The 15,441-nt window shown below is 38.7% G+C and overlaps 1 protein-coding gene across 1 annotated transcript in view; it reads right to left on the minus strand.

The window, feature by feature from the left end:
- LOC111656885 (multiple epidermal growth factor-like domains protein 11) overlaps positions 1 to 15,441 on the minus strand; it is a 131,677-nt gene that overhangs the window by 92,377 nt on the left and 23,859 nt on the right. The window contains exons 2-5 of the mRNA XM_087174690.1: positions 11,596 to 11,703; positions 7,519 to 7,649; positions 6,492 to 6,593; positions 4,371 to 4,471 (exon numbers count right to left, since the gene is read on the minus strand). Coding sequence (XP_087030816.1) covers positions 4,371 to 4,471; positions 6,492 to 6,593; positions 7,519 to 7,634 — 319 coding nt within the window. The 5' untranslated portion in view covers positions 7,635 to 7,649; positions 11,596 to 11,703. The remainder of the gene's footprint in view (positions 1 to 4,370; positions 4,472 to 6,491; positions 6,594 to 7,518; positions 7,650 to 11,595; positions 11,704 to 15,441) is intronic.

The following is a 15,441-nucleotide window of genomic DNA, read 5'->3' on the forward strand; positions in this document are numbered from 1 at the left end:
CCCCACCCCTCTTTCTCTGCCAGAGAGGGAACCTTTCAATTAGCTCAAGCCGTGCATATCACACAAAAGACCCGTCCGAGGCCGTTAACATTAGTGGACCAGGCAGGCGTCTCCTCGTAGGTAGCTTCTGGCGTTCAAGCTACTCAGCCGACGGGAGCAGTGTGTGTGTGTGTGTGTGTGTGGCGTCACACAATGGAGTGGGGGGTATTTGTCTATGTCCCCTAGGAGAATCTAATAAAGTTGTTTACAAGCAGATGTTGAATAAAGACACACAATACACTCCTCTTTACCCCCCCCTCCCCCCAGGCAAACCCATTCACCTCCTCTCTACAATAAGAAAAGGCAACACTACTCTATAGAATTTACCATCTAGAGTGGATAATTGATTTCTTTTGCTGGATCAAGGAGGGTAGACCAGCATAAGATAAAGACTGAGCAAGGAGATACTCTTTATTTTTCTCTCACAAAAGCGGACTTTTTTCTTTCTGACACGTTTGGACTTTTGGACTTTCTAACTTTCACAGTTTATTATAAGTCTGTGTTTGCTCGCAGGTGTATGGACGGACAGAGAAGGTATATGGAGGAAGTATTGTTGCAATAAAAATGACTCATTTATGAAGAACATTAAAAAATCATATTCAGTCTGTTAAAGGATTTGTAAATCCAGCTGGTAGTCCAGTTCGCTCTACGCACTTTACTGTATAAGTTGATAAATGAACGCAGAAATGTTCAGCCACTGTACACTAATCTTGGCTGGCTAGAGGCTAAATAAAAGGACAAGTCTTCTTCCGAATTCTTTCACCATGAGACATGAGATAATGTTTTTAAAATCAGTGTTAGTAATTACTTAATAAATTCAAGTTGCACCTGCTCCTCTACCGTGAAATCCTTTTTTGTCCTTCAGCGTTCACAAGTTCACTGAAGCTGTGTTTTGGAGAAACTAACTGGTGGCGCACACACACACTGGGTTGACAGTTTATGAGGTCCACGTAGCTAAATACAACAGTCCTGCAATAAATCCTCCCTCATGAAGGTTGTAATGTTCATTCATTCATTCATTTTGGAGGCTGCAGTTATGTTATGTTGTTGAATTGTGTTGCATCATACAGACTATTACTTTGTCCACCCCATTTCTATCAGTAATGGGAGCCTAAATAACAGAAATATCTTGTTATTTTAATAAACCTGCATATATGAATTAAATAAATATCATTAACATATATAGTTGCAACATCTTATACCAAATAAAAATTCCTCATATAGACATTTTCTTAATATATGTACATATACAAATTTTACTATGGGTATTTCATATATGCTATAAATGTATATCTTCATATATCCAGTGGATGTATATATGTTATAATAATCTAATTAACATATATGGCAACACCACTATTGCTATAGGACATATACTTCATATATATTAGGTTTCTGTATGGGAAGGCTGGGTTCACGGTCAAATGAATAACTACATATGTGTGTCGTAGCAGCTCTGAGTGATGATCTGTTGTCTCTGCTCAGTCTGACGCTTCGTTTCTCTTTGACTGAGAAATCACTGAGAGCTTCAAACAAAAATAATTGCGTAAAGAAATATTATTTTATCCCACTGACCAAACTTTTCAGCTTTCAAAGATCCATCCCACGCAGCAGTAAATGAAGCTAAACACCACACACATTCTCCTCATCTGTGGATATGGAGACATTTTCTTTTACAGAAATATATTTAGGTTTTTTGTTCTTAACATTAAAGGCAACGTAGAAAGAAAAAGCCACAGCCTGATTTGCCCTGTAAAGCACTCCACAATACAAGAAGATGCTACTGTACAAACAACATATCTTCAGAGTGGAGATATCTGATGTATAACTCCTTATTAGCTGTTTTTTTTTTGCTTGCAGCTTGTTTGAGGTTGTGTTTGAGACCTTTTTCTACTTTTTTCCCCTCTGAATACGTTTATTTCAAAGCTCTCTGTGGTCAGACTTTAAGTAGAAATGGATCCAGAGCCGGATTGATCTAACTTTGACAGCTCCAACAACAGATATAGATAACTGCCTGGCGCACAGTGAAAAGATAACGACCAAGATTGAATCACTGTTCCACAAGATACACTGCAATTTTAACAAGCCTGGATACTTTGTGCGTATCAAGTGGAAAAAGTTTGAAAATAACAATGCAGATGACAGGAAAATGATTTTGTTTGTTGCAGAGACGTTATGCAGAGCGCACGTCCCCCTGTGGTGGGAATCTTTTATATCCAGCTGTAAGTTTCTGTCTGATAGGAAGCAGCAATGTTGGATTTGTTTTTATTGCCATTTGTTCAAACCCAACGTGCGTTTGTAGCATTAACAGAGCAGCAATACTTCACTTATATAAGAAGAGAGCAATATGTATTAACTTCTGATGAGAGAAGTGACATGTTTGTTCATTCAGAAAGTGAACTCAGTCGTTTACTGGGTCTTTGTGTCGTTGTTATATCAGACACCGACAGCTCATGTTTGTTGCTGTTTGTATCCAGTTGTGTTGCACTTTGAAAAATCCAGTGTCTTCCATCAGCCTCAAAATCAAGTATATAACTACAGTCGACTATGAAAAGGTTGTGAAACAAAGACACGTTATCTGGTGTGTAATATGTAACATTTCCACATTAAAATGTCTAAAAACGACTAGACCAATGTTATTTTTTATACATTATCCTAAATGTTTCCATCACTTCTCACGCTCTGTTTCATTTGGTCGCCTGTCAATGACAGGCAAAACTGACTTTTCTCCAGTTTTAAGTCACATTCTTAAGATCACTTTTTACCAATGGATCGTTTTCAACTACATATTTTAACCAGACAAAGGATTTTAATCATCGGTCGTCAGTTTTGTCAGAGAAAAAAGCAAATGTTAGACAGATCAGCTCTCAGCTGCTCTGAGAAGTCCTGTGTTCACCATAGTGCATCTGTGAATCACAGATTTTAATGTGAAACTGCTTCATTCAGTGTCATGTGAATGATCAGTTGTTATGAAGAGGAGGACACCTCTCTGGATAATTAGGCTGCCGCTAAAAACCTCCTGAACGCCTGAATCATAAATTATCAGTGAATCAATCAAAACAAAGGTTAGCAGCAATCTAAGCTCCACAACCCCTCCCTGACGTCTCATGTCTGTGTAACACTTACTTTAAATGTAAAACGGCTTTATTCAGTGTTTTTAACGGTTACAATCACCTGGTCTGTTTGTTTTGAAGAGGAAACCTCTGCAGATAATTGAGCTCCAGGTAAAAACCTCCTGAACGACTGACAATGAAGGAATCCAAACCAGGAGAAGCTTACAGCAGCGATGGTGAAGAAAACAACTCCCATGATCCCACACTATTTCATGACATCACCCAACGCCGTCTTTTGTTATTGTTATTGGGCACAAGATGAAACCCAACTTTTCTCTAATAATTCCCTTCTCTCTGTTGTGTGGGAACCGCTGGATATCTCTGACATAGGAGTTTAACTGCAGGTGGTGATAGCAAAGGTTTCTTTAGCTTCAGTTAACGACAGATTGACTTGAGAGCTTTGAGATCGTTTACAGTCACAAGCAATTTGGGCCAAATTTCCACCTCCCCACATTTCCCTCAGACCCTCAGGAAAAAAACGGTTTACTGTAGCTGTTTCAAAACTCCTCTGTCGTCCTCCTCTCACCTGATTCTTAGTAAATGACGTGTATCTCCTATGGGAACATGGGAATTTCTCGACTCAGTCATACAGCACTTGTGAAACCAAGGGCAACATATGAACGCCGCACATCACAACACCAGCAAGAATTCTTTCCTATGTAGATCCACACACCCGGAGCAAATTAGGTCATCATCAGCTCGACGAGATTCAGCTCTGTCTTGTCTCTCAGCAACTCTGCATACAAACTTTTCAGAAAATCACCAATTTATTGATAATTTCCTCCAAGGACTGGGACACCCTGGCTATCCTGACTACTTCTTCTGTCTGTGTTTGCTACAGGTTTAAACTGACACACATAAAATGATGTGATACTCTGTAAAGAGCCTGATATGTGTTTTGCGTGAGGAATTACTTATTATATATAATTATTTGTATTTTATGATCATTATGATAAAAAAGCAAGATAGAAATCTGTTATAAACATGAAAAGAATGACTGAGATTTGTGATTGGTTGACATTTCGCATGGGAGTTTGTCAGCCAAGATAACAATCTCTGAGGTTTGAGTTTCAAGTAATTGATTCTGTGCAGGCAAAGGGACGCCACATTACAACTGTAGAGCCTACACCCTCACATTTTATTGCCTTATTTATATTTGTATAAATGTCTGCCTAGCTGAATTCAACCAAACTGAAAAGGTGACTCAACACAACTTACGAACACACAGGTCTCCACTTTCATAGAAGCCTGGGCAGCACTGAGAGCGTCGCCTGTACATGGTCCTCACACCTCTCCTGTAGGCTGTCTTATAGCTGATCCTGTACATGTGACACACACACACACACACACACAACCGAGAACTTTATTTGTTAAAAGTGACAACATGAGAGACACAATGCTATATTTTTATTCCATCACTCAGAAAACAGTCAGCCCAGAGCCTCTCTTCTGATTGGCTTCTGATTGAAGCCTCAGAGAGGAATTGTAAAACTACTTTGAGATGGTTTTTGGTCCTGAAAAACCACAAATCTTTTTATGGCTCAACACATCAAATAAAATAAAGGAAAAGTCTAAAATATTGGACCTTTACATTAATTTGTGTCATGTTACGAGATGCAGAGGTTTCTTTCTTCATGAAAATAAATATTAAAAGGTTTTTTAATGCACAGTCAGTTACATTTTTACTTATTTCACAAAGCTCCAAATAAGAATTACTTAATATTTTTGGAATTTACATATCAGGACACTGATTTAACCTAAATTCACATTTTCTTTCCACTAAATTAGTTCAAGTATATTTACCTAAAAACAATAAAGAAATAAACCAGCAGGTCACGTTACTCAGAATGAGGCAGAGGTTCTAAAAATGTGTTCACATTCGTCCACTTCTAAAAGACAAGCAACACTTAACCGTTGAGGAGAGTTTCTCCCACTCATTCAAGGACGCTGATGTTTTCTGACATTTCAGTTTAAGATCAATGACTCAGCTCTCAGCTGGAGGAGCTGAACTCGTAGCTATAAAGCTTAATGTGGTCATTAAAGCCGCTACGCCGACAGTCGCTCATCAGAATGACCACATCATCAGGCAGTGCTGAACTGTCAGTGTTGGGTAGTAGACAGTTTGTGTCTGACTGCCTCTGATCCTCAGCAACAGAAGGGTCTCACATCCTGTACATAAGGTTTGACATCTTCCGTCTGATCTGACTCAGATGGATGATGTCTCTGACACATCACAGAATGGAAAACCTGATCATATTAATTGTTTTAGATGCATTTAATAGTCCACACTTGTGTTTACAATAGGTACTTTTTGTAAAAGCTTTATTTAAATCATAAACACTCACTGAGACCCAGAGAGAACAAAACACCATTATTCAGCATTTATAAACAGGATATTACCATTTAATGAATAACACATTACAATGTAGTTGTAAGCAGTTGTAAGTATTTATTAATATGGTCAAATATGTCTTTTTATGAGAAATCATAATATTAATAATGACTGCTGACAAATATTGTAATCAATAAATCAGATCAATAAACACCTGAAAACACCCATACAGCTGCTGACAACTAAATGATAGTGTTACAAACGATCAATTCTCTGCATGCTGCTTATAAATGTTAATTAGTGGGACAAACTAAAGAGTTACCCAGAACGCATCATTCCAGTTCACTGCAGCTCATTACTCTGGTGTCATGGCTATTCCCTCTGAACTCAAGTAAGGATGATAAATATCTCAACAACCTAGACAGCCTGGGTTTATTAATCAAAATACAGGTGCGCTGACACCTCCTGGATGGCAGTGATGACCTCTGACCTTTTCATATAGCTCACAAGGAAGATTGTGATAGCTGTCTGCAGTAATTGGTTAAATACCGTAGCTCCGTGGTAGATGGCATTAAGAGGTTTAAGGTTGTGGCAAGGTGTGAGTAAACATGACATAATCCGGTGTAGATAGAGTAACTGTAAAATGTTTTTTCTGTTTTGAAAGGGCAAACAACCTGAAAGTGGATTTATTGTTAAGTTACTGTTACTTTTTAAGTCACTTATCAAAAAATACACCCAACTTTCTCTGGTTCCGTCTTCTTAGATGTGAGGATCTGTTTTGTGTCACTGTAAATCAGTAATCTCTGGATTTTCAACTTTTGGTTTAGCAACAGATAAATGTCACCTTGGACTTTAAAATAATCATGATGGGCATTTTTCAATATGTTCTGGCATTTTATGGTTAAAAATTAGTTTGTCAAAAAGCAATCAAGAGATTAAACGGTAATGAAAATAATCTGTAGTTTCTGCAGTGTTAGCAAAAGATGTGTTGCTGCCTGTGTCCTTACCTGTGTCTGGTGCATTTGAACCAGTTGAGGATGTCGGTGCAGCGGGTGTAATAGACCTGGTCAAATGGATGAGCGTAAGACTCCTGCACAGTCACTGCATAGCTACAGAGAGAAAAAAAAAAAAACAACCACAACTTAACAGGAAGCCTAGAAACATCTAATAAGAATAGATTTATAGTTCAATTTATAATCTTAAATTATGAAAAAATCAGTCTCAACACTACAACATGAAATACAAAGATTCTTCCAATTACTCTCAAAGGTTTGGAGAAAACTGAAAACTCTAAATGACATGCTGTGTTGGAGTAGGACAGAATATTTCTAAAAGCTCAAAATCACAGAGGAAAATCTTTAAGATGATGATCAAGTCAATAACATTTACTTTCAAAAACAAATCATCAGGATGTGAAGTATCGATCTGAGGGCAAAACATGTCCTTGTGGAGCCATTTTTTAAATATGGAAAAAGGTTTTCGATCGATTCTTTCAGAGGACTTTTATTTTCCTACAAACCACAAATTTTCAGGATTATCAAAAATTCTGAAACAACAACAACAACAACTTCTGATTTCTACCTCTCTGTGCTGATTTATTTTCGCCTAACAATAACCACCTGATGCTGAGAACTTGAATAAGGTCACTGAACTGACTCTAACCTTAGGCAAGAAGTGGAAACTGTAATGGTCATCAAAGATAAAAATCCATTTCCACAATTCCCGCTGATTAAACTGAGAGATTATCGATCACAGCACCTGCACTTGAGCTGCTCTCATAAGAAATGACAGTGTGCTTTTACTCAACAGAGCGCTGAGTGGTGAGACCACTCAAGCAGTCACATTAGCATTGGTCTGAATTTACAGCCTCAGTGTGTCCCCAGGAGTAAACCTTCTCCTTTCTGCTTTTGATTATTGGCAACCCCTCAGTCTTGATTTGTGGCGGGCAGCACATTAGTTCACTACACAGTTTTCAGATGTGTTATTTCACTGTGAAAACTGGAGAAGAGATTGATTGAATTTGGGGAATCTGACCTCTCCCAGTGGCTGCACACGTTGGGGTCATCCGGGTTGAGGGGAAACACCAGAGAGATCAAGCCAAAGAGGATGAGCCACAGCAGGGCTTGGGGGGAAACCCCTCCGGCCCCCATCGTCCACCCTGTGTCCTTGGGGAAGAAGAGAGAGACCGTGAGGAACAAGATTTGACCTTTAAAAGGCTTTGGTGATATGTTCGCAAATCAGAGAGGAAAGATTACTAGCACCCTGAAATAAAATAAAAAAACACAGATGGAGGAGGAGAACATAACATAACACTGGCATCAAGGATTAAAAAACAGGCAGCCGTTTATCTCCAAAAATAACGAGAAGAAAAACATGCGAGGAAAACTTTTGAGTATGATTCTCAAAAAAGAAAAAAAAAAAAAACTCAACAGTATGTTAATGCTGTGCTTCAATCCAGCACCTGACAGCAGCTATAACTGCACCTGACACTATAAGGCAGTAGGAGAAAGTACTTTTACTGTGGCAACTTGGGCCACGTGCTTGTTTTATCCTGGCCCAGTATACGCCCAGCCAGTGGTGATGCTAGAGTCCGTTGGGGTCCGAGGCAAAAGCATTGCCAGGGGAGCCCTTCAGTCGGCGTTCATCGCCATTATGTAATAAATGGAATTTAACAAATAGTCTCCCTTGTCATGTTTCAGGTGTCTATGAGATTCAAGAAGAAAGTTCCCCCCTCTAAACTTCTCAAATGGTTTCATTTCAATTACTGTTTGAGGCGAAAGAGGTGAAATTATTCAATATTTTACTGAAAAGCAAAGATTAGAGAAAAAAATTATAAATTTGTTTTTAATGTGCCGTTAATCGTCTCACTACCCTCAGATTTATCTTTTGAGCCTTTGGCGGGACCCGGCTCTTAAGTTCGGAGAGGATGGAGGTGATATCAGATCTATATTGACACTTTCTGGTGCTCTCAGACTTTTGGAAACCACTGTATATACACACATCTCTTATACTATTCAACAGCAACAATTCCTCATTTTATTGTTCAATACTGCAGAATAAACAAATTATTGTCACATTTCTCAGTATCTCACTTAATTAAATCCCATTTTATCACACAACTGCCATCCAATTAAATCTGATATTTCATCCATCTGTTGAACCTGAGGCTAAAAGGAGTTGGTCTTGCAACAGAGTTGTTCCTTCCTCTACAAATGTTGCTGTAGTTTTGACCTTTTCAGACTTTTTTCTTGGAAACAGGTGAAGCTAATCTCCGCTCTGCTTCGGTCAAACCTGAGACTCGGCCTCCTTCACAATAAAGGTGAAACTGACAGAAAAATTTTGCAAAATCTGTCAGTCATTCTTTTACAAATCCAAAGCTTGCATGCAAACTAAAAAAATGCATAAGAGAAAATGTCCACTTCTCTGCTGCCACTTTCTTTCCTAACAAAAAAAAAAGGGTTAGCATGCAGCGCTGCACTGCAGAGGAAAAAAAATTAATTACTGTAATTCACAAGAGTGACACAGAGCAGAACATTGATAAAAATTAATCAGTGAGACTAATGAAATAAAACTGGTACAAGTGGCAATTTAAAAAAAAAAAACATCAACCGGCTGTGTCGCTGTCAGTGTGCAATGTCATCATACAAAAAAGCAAGAGGGAAAGCAATGCAACCAGGGTGTAATTATGGAGATTTCTCCAAATGTGAACACCTGATTCACAAGGCAGTGAAACCTCTGCTTCGGGTGATCCACTGTTATTTTCCACAGAGCACAGGGAGGGGAGGCTGGATGCACGTCAGGAGAAAACAGTGCTGAAAAGGTGAAATCAGCTGTACTTAATGCAAAAAATAAAATAGCAGGGCATGCGTGTACCGCTGAGAGTGCCAATCAGGAAACGCAGCAATGCAAGCAACAACTCAATGTGGGGTTGTGTACCTGACACAACCAATCTTGTTTCCACAAAAATCACTGACTGCTTTACATAAACATTAGCTGCAACAATAAAGGCAGCCGCAGGGAAACATCAGTCGAAACTTAAACTGTCAATTTTTTTTTCTCATTTGGGCAAAACTGCTAAATCTCAGCAGAAGAAATGTTTAAGGTAACCTGTAGGTGCTGTTATTGTTGCATTCATCCCCACCTCCTGGGCCTTGAGGCAAGGGGAAGATTTAAGGCAATGGGAATGGAAATTTCTGACAAAATTATTACCAAAGACTGTTTTTTTTCATGTCATTCTGAAAAACAGCCAGAAAAGACAAATGTCTCCTCTGAGGTGCCTGTATCTTCGAAATGTTTGCACGACGAATGTTTCCTGGGTGTGTTGTTGACGGCGGCTGTGGGTCCTGACAGTGACATAAGACTCGACAGAGGACCTATTCGTCATGCTGTTCAGCAGCACGCGCGCACAAACACACACAAAGACAAATACACAGACACACACATACAATGACAACTCTGGAAAATCATGGTGATGATGAATAAACCCTGAGTGACAGAGGAGGTACGAGGCAAACTCTCCTGCCCACACGTTGTCCCGTAAAGGAATGACATGATGATGTTCATTTGTGGACCACTGGTGGCGTGTTGTCATTAGGTGTAATATGAGCGGCGCTATGAGGAGACACTGAGACATGCTACAGGGCTTTTTTTTTTTTTTTTGGGTGTTGTTTTTCTTACAGGTGTCTGCTTTGTGGAGACAGCCTGCAGACACTTATAATTCAGGTGAAGCAGCAAATCAACCTCCACAAAATGAATCAACGGCGATGATGAGTCTGACATGAACAACTGCGCCACTGACAAAAGTGCAATAATGACGATAATTGCATAGTCAAGCCATGACAGACAGATGTGTATGAGTATGTGTGGTGGGTCAAGGTTGGTCAAGAATAAAAGCTAATTCTCAATGTAATATTTTTCCTTTATGATGACATTTAATCAATTTATTTATTTCATTTTGCCAGAAGTAGAGAAAATGGAGTCTCAAAATGAAACTGGACAATTTCCCTACACGAGAAATGCTTCTTGCATTTACATGAAAGCAAGTATTATAGCGCAGAAGAAAAACCATTAAAGATACACAAATAAAAACAGAAAACAGTTGATCATGAGTCACAATGGCAGAGAAGTTTGTGTGGGTGGGACAATGAGGCAGAATTACCGTATACAGAGCACAAGACTTCCCAGACTGATTTGTATCAGGGGGCGTTTCTACTATCCCAAAACGAATTCCAGAGTAATAAAATGAATGTCCACAAGGATGACATCCAACCTTTGGTCAGAGTTTAGCAAATATTTACAGTCACCTCTTCCGTGGAGTCGTCATGACATAGATCAGTCGACCATTTCCATTTCATACCACAGTGTTAGCCTTTGGCAAGAGAAACATGGAGAATGCCACTTCAATCCAGCCCATATAACCCATATACACAGCTTCATAATGAACTAGAAAATATTTTCCTATTTCAAATTGATAAAACCTTGTTTCAGTGAAGAGCTGTGTGAAGCGCAATGATTCAGTCTCTATCCACTTGAGGCAGTGATTAGTCTGCAACCGTTTTAACTTGAACGTGAATCTAGAGCAGGACATTTATGTATTTTGGTATTATATTATATTTATATATATATTACATTATTCATTATGTTATATTTTGTATTTTGATCAGTTTCCATTTGAAGCTAATGCCATGTTCACTTCACTCAGTTGAGGCTGTAATTCTGAGATGCCTAGTCGGAAAAAATTGTTCACATCAGCCTCAATCAAAGAGATCAGAAAGTGTCAACATGGCTGCAGGTCCATCACTGTTTGCAGTTACATCTGAATCAAATCTAATATTAACGGTCAAACAATAGATTCAGCTCATTTGAAAGCAGCTATTAACAACAAATTAAAACATGACTAAAGAGGCTAATTTAGGCTCTTTAAATGTTGTGATGATAACAGTAGTGGGGGGTAGCCATCTTGGACTCACTCCCAAGTCATGATAACGGGAGGTTTTCCATATTTAAAGTTTCTTTAAGCCTAGAAGAGCTACAGTTAGAGAAATATGTCTATATTCGGTTTACACAAGGAATCAAAAATATTACCCAGAGACACAAAATGCAGCAGCTTACCTTGAGGAAAAACAAGCCTGATGAATCGTAATCTGCTCTGTCACTGAACTGTATCACAAGAAAAAGCCGCCCAGTGAAGGACGAAGGTGGGACAGGACCTTGGGATACCTGTGTTTCAAGACAAGAGAGGACAAGCAAACTTATTTATCTCTCAAGTAAACAGCTAGCAACACTGAGAAGCAGGATTTTCACTGCCCAGCCCAGAGCACAAAATAACCACAAGAAATAAAAAAAGTAGTACATCCTTGTTTTGTTTTGTTTTGTTTTGTTTTGTTGGCACTGCTCCCATTTTTCATCCCACATATGTTGATTTTCTCCAACGTCTTAATCATCACCTTCTAGTTAGATGCACCCGAGGACAGCAAAACTGCAGAGAATTCACTTCCTCAAATTATTTCAATTTCAGCACAAACAGGTGGAAGCTTCCATCTGATATTCCTTAGGATTAAACCGAGAGATAATTCAGAGCCATCAAACGTTCAGTCAGCAGAGGTTTTACCTGAGCTCTGCCATATTTTATCACTGCGGTTCATGAGAAGAAAAAAAAAAAAAAGACCACAGGACTACAAAGCTTTTTGTAATAATGTGTGTGTACAGTATGTGGATGTGCATGTCCGTTTGTATGCATGTGTAGGCTCTGTGTTCAGTGTCTGCTGTTTCTCATAAGCAGCAACTCACAGCGACAGCAAATCAATAAAAACACTGTTATTGTTAGTCAAACAATATTTCTCCGGCCTTGATGAATGTCTCACCATCAGGGTTTTGCAGTGCGGAGCTGTCAGACAGTGAGCTTAGACAGAGCTGCCAAGATGTGGCACAGACACTCGTATTACGAGTTTATAGGGGAAGGGGATATGATGTATTATAGAGCACTGGTGGGGAAGACAGACGTACTCCGTAGCTAGAATAACTGTATTAAAATGAACCGTCAGGAAACAGTCAGACCAGTGGTTTCAGATTGTATACAACTCACTGCTTTTTCACAGAGGATTACATTTCTGCTAGCACTTTTTTGTCTTTCCCCAAAATCAGTACGTTGCACAAATACTACTGACAAAACATTACCACCCTGAATATCTTTTTTCTGGGAGAACTTCTTTTCACAAGAGGAATCCAGTAATCCATTAACAAACTCTGGCGCAGAGGTGTGATAAACACTTGTACCTTTTCATAAAGCTCTTATTGGATATCCGCCACCCGATATAACATCTATGCTGGACTGGAACACCAAACTCGCTCTACTAACACAAGTCCTGCAGGTTTACTCTGAACTTGGTGAATCTGCTTTTAGTTTTTGTGCACCACACATATGGAATTATCTCCAACACACTCTTAAGATCATAAATGATGCGTACACACAAAAACCATGCGTACGCCAGTAACCACACTCACAGGATGTGCACACCTGGCATTCTCTCGACCATGTGTACACACGACTTTCCAAAGCGATCCAAGTTACACTGAAGTGAAAATACAGAATAAGCCAAGACATGTAATTTAACATAAAATAAGCAACTTCACAGAGTTTGCATTCAATATCATCGTTATAAGTTTTGCCGTTTACACAGAAATAACAATTTCACAATTCAAAAACAGAAATAATTGTGCTTATATGCTCAATGTGTTTTTTCTATTGTCGCCTCATATCTTTATTATTTATTGTGAAGCTTTCTGTAAAGGGTTTCATTACTATTTTAATATTTACAAATCACAGTTTTAGACGCCCGTCTGGTAGCCTAATTAAGACTCTCTTGTCCCAATAAATTAGGTTGAGTAAATCAGGACTTTACATTTGTTGTGATTGTACTAAAGTAAACTGATGCACGTTTCTGTCTGCCATTTGTGAGAGCCTCAGTTTCACAATCGGTGAAATAACATTTTTTCTGTGCCTGATAACTTGTGGCTGAGACAGTGGGGGTTTTTCTTTTAATGCAAACTGATTGATTAAGGGAGTGTCTTCATTCTAATCGTGGGAGTGGAAATGAGGCCCGTGCACATGCGCCCAATTTCTCAATGAGTGAGATTTATAAAGTGGAACCATGTGTACGCAAAGATTTATAATCCTGATGAAAAGAATGCGCACGCAAAGTTTCAGTCTTGAATCTAGCTTTTTAACTGGCCACTGATGTTAATGGACATTCACTATATACAATACTGTTATGTTTTCAACCAAATTTGCAAAACGCTGGCAAAAGAAAGTGCAAATCAGTTTGCTTTTCCATTAACTGCCAGTGTGCAAATAATCTGAAGTGGGCTCTATAACGCCTCTGTAAACTTTATCATGGCATTTAATTGCTCCTTCCTTCTAATAAGGCATTTATGGGTCTTTTATGAATTATTTGTGTTCCTCTGGTGTTACATACCCCGGAGTGTTTTTGTCTGTAATGGTGGGTGGCAGAGACACCGTGATGTTCTGCTGTCAGAAAACAAACAAGAAAAAGATGCCTTTATCATAAATCCTGTCCACAGTTATTTCCTTTCTTATTCATTCTCTTCCCCCTATTCAGTAACAGACACTCTGTATTACTGACAGGTGTACACTCTGAAAACAGTCATTTTCACATCAATAAAATGCATCATGTCACATTGTGGGGTTGTTTTTGTTCCTGAGTGGTAATTTCAGGGCACTATATATAGCCCATAAATTTCAGGACATGGGCGTTCATAGAAATGGCAGAGTGTAAATGTAGGGAACTATATAATTAACAGGATGTGATTTCAGATGAAGCAATAGTTTTAAACCACAGCTAGTAAAAAAAAAACTTTAGGACTTCAAGTGTTTTGGAGGCATTTTTGCCTTTATTCAAAAGTGATCACAGTAAACAGTATAGATCACTATGACACCTTAACTTAAGGATTTGATCATAAGGCTTTGGTTAATTTCTAGTGTTTCCATTCATGCACATGAAACAGGGACAGAAGCCTAATGATTGCGGGCAACTATTCTTGATGTGGCTCCATCATCAAAACACAAACTTCTACTCCAATGTAAAGTTTACTCAGGCTGGAAATAAATTCCAGATGTTACAGTGGATCAGGAATTGGTTATCAGTTTCAACTGTTTCTACATAGGCTTACTATCACAGTGGTGCATTCGGCCTCTTGTAGCTGAAATTAGTATTAGAAAATGATCCATTATCCTGACAAAACATTTTTTCCACTTGCTCTTCAGTCATAAACACGGGAGAAAAAACAACTGAGATCAGACTTAGAAACTAGATCACCAGACTTTTTTTCTTACTTGCCTCTCAGGGCTTCCATATAGGATTCATTTATGCAACAGTTTTTGATTCAGAATTGTATGTGAGGACAAATGTCTTTTTTTCCATTAGCAGATTGTTGTAGTATTTTAAACTATTAAAGTTAAAACTGTTTAATGATTTATACTAGTGGATATTTAGGTGCTAAGGGTGAGTGGTCATTTAAACATCTGCCTCAGGGAAACTATTTACAACCACTGATAAAGATCACCCTATGGCCATGTGTAGGGGGGCAGCCGGAGGTAACAGAGGTAGATTAGTGGTAATTTATATGTATGCATTAACTGTCTTCCTTTGAGCGTGCTGAGCTTTAGGTGACATTTGAGGTCGGAGTCAGATGGGAAGGAGGAAGTCAGCAGAGCCAATCAGAAGACGACAAAACGCCCATGCACATTTCTTTCTTTGTACTTGTATAAATACACTGGATCAGGGAAAGTTAGGTTGTCAGACTGTGGACTGACCAACACTTGTTATTGGTTAGGAAAAGGCACATCTGATCCAGAATTCTGTAATTGTTCATTGCTTGCTGAAAAGATTCACTAAACAATTTGAACTAAATTCTTTGGTGTGGACATTCACTGGTCTT

The sequence above is a fragment of the Seriola lalandi genome, unplaced genomic scaffold (assembly GCF_002814215.2).
Source record: "Seriola lalandi dorsalis isolate HSWRI2012SDOR001 ecotype SW California unplaced genomic scaffold, Sedor1 jcf7180002054372, whole genome shotgun sequence".
In the NCBI taxonomy this organism is placed as follows: Eukaryota; Metazoa; Chordata; class Actinopteri; order Carangiformes; family Carangidae; genus Seriola; species Seriola lalandi.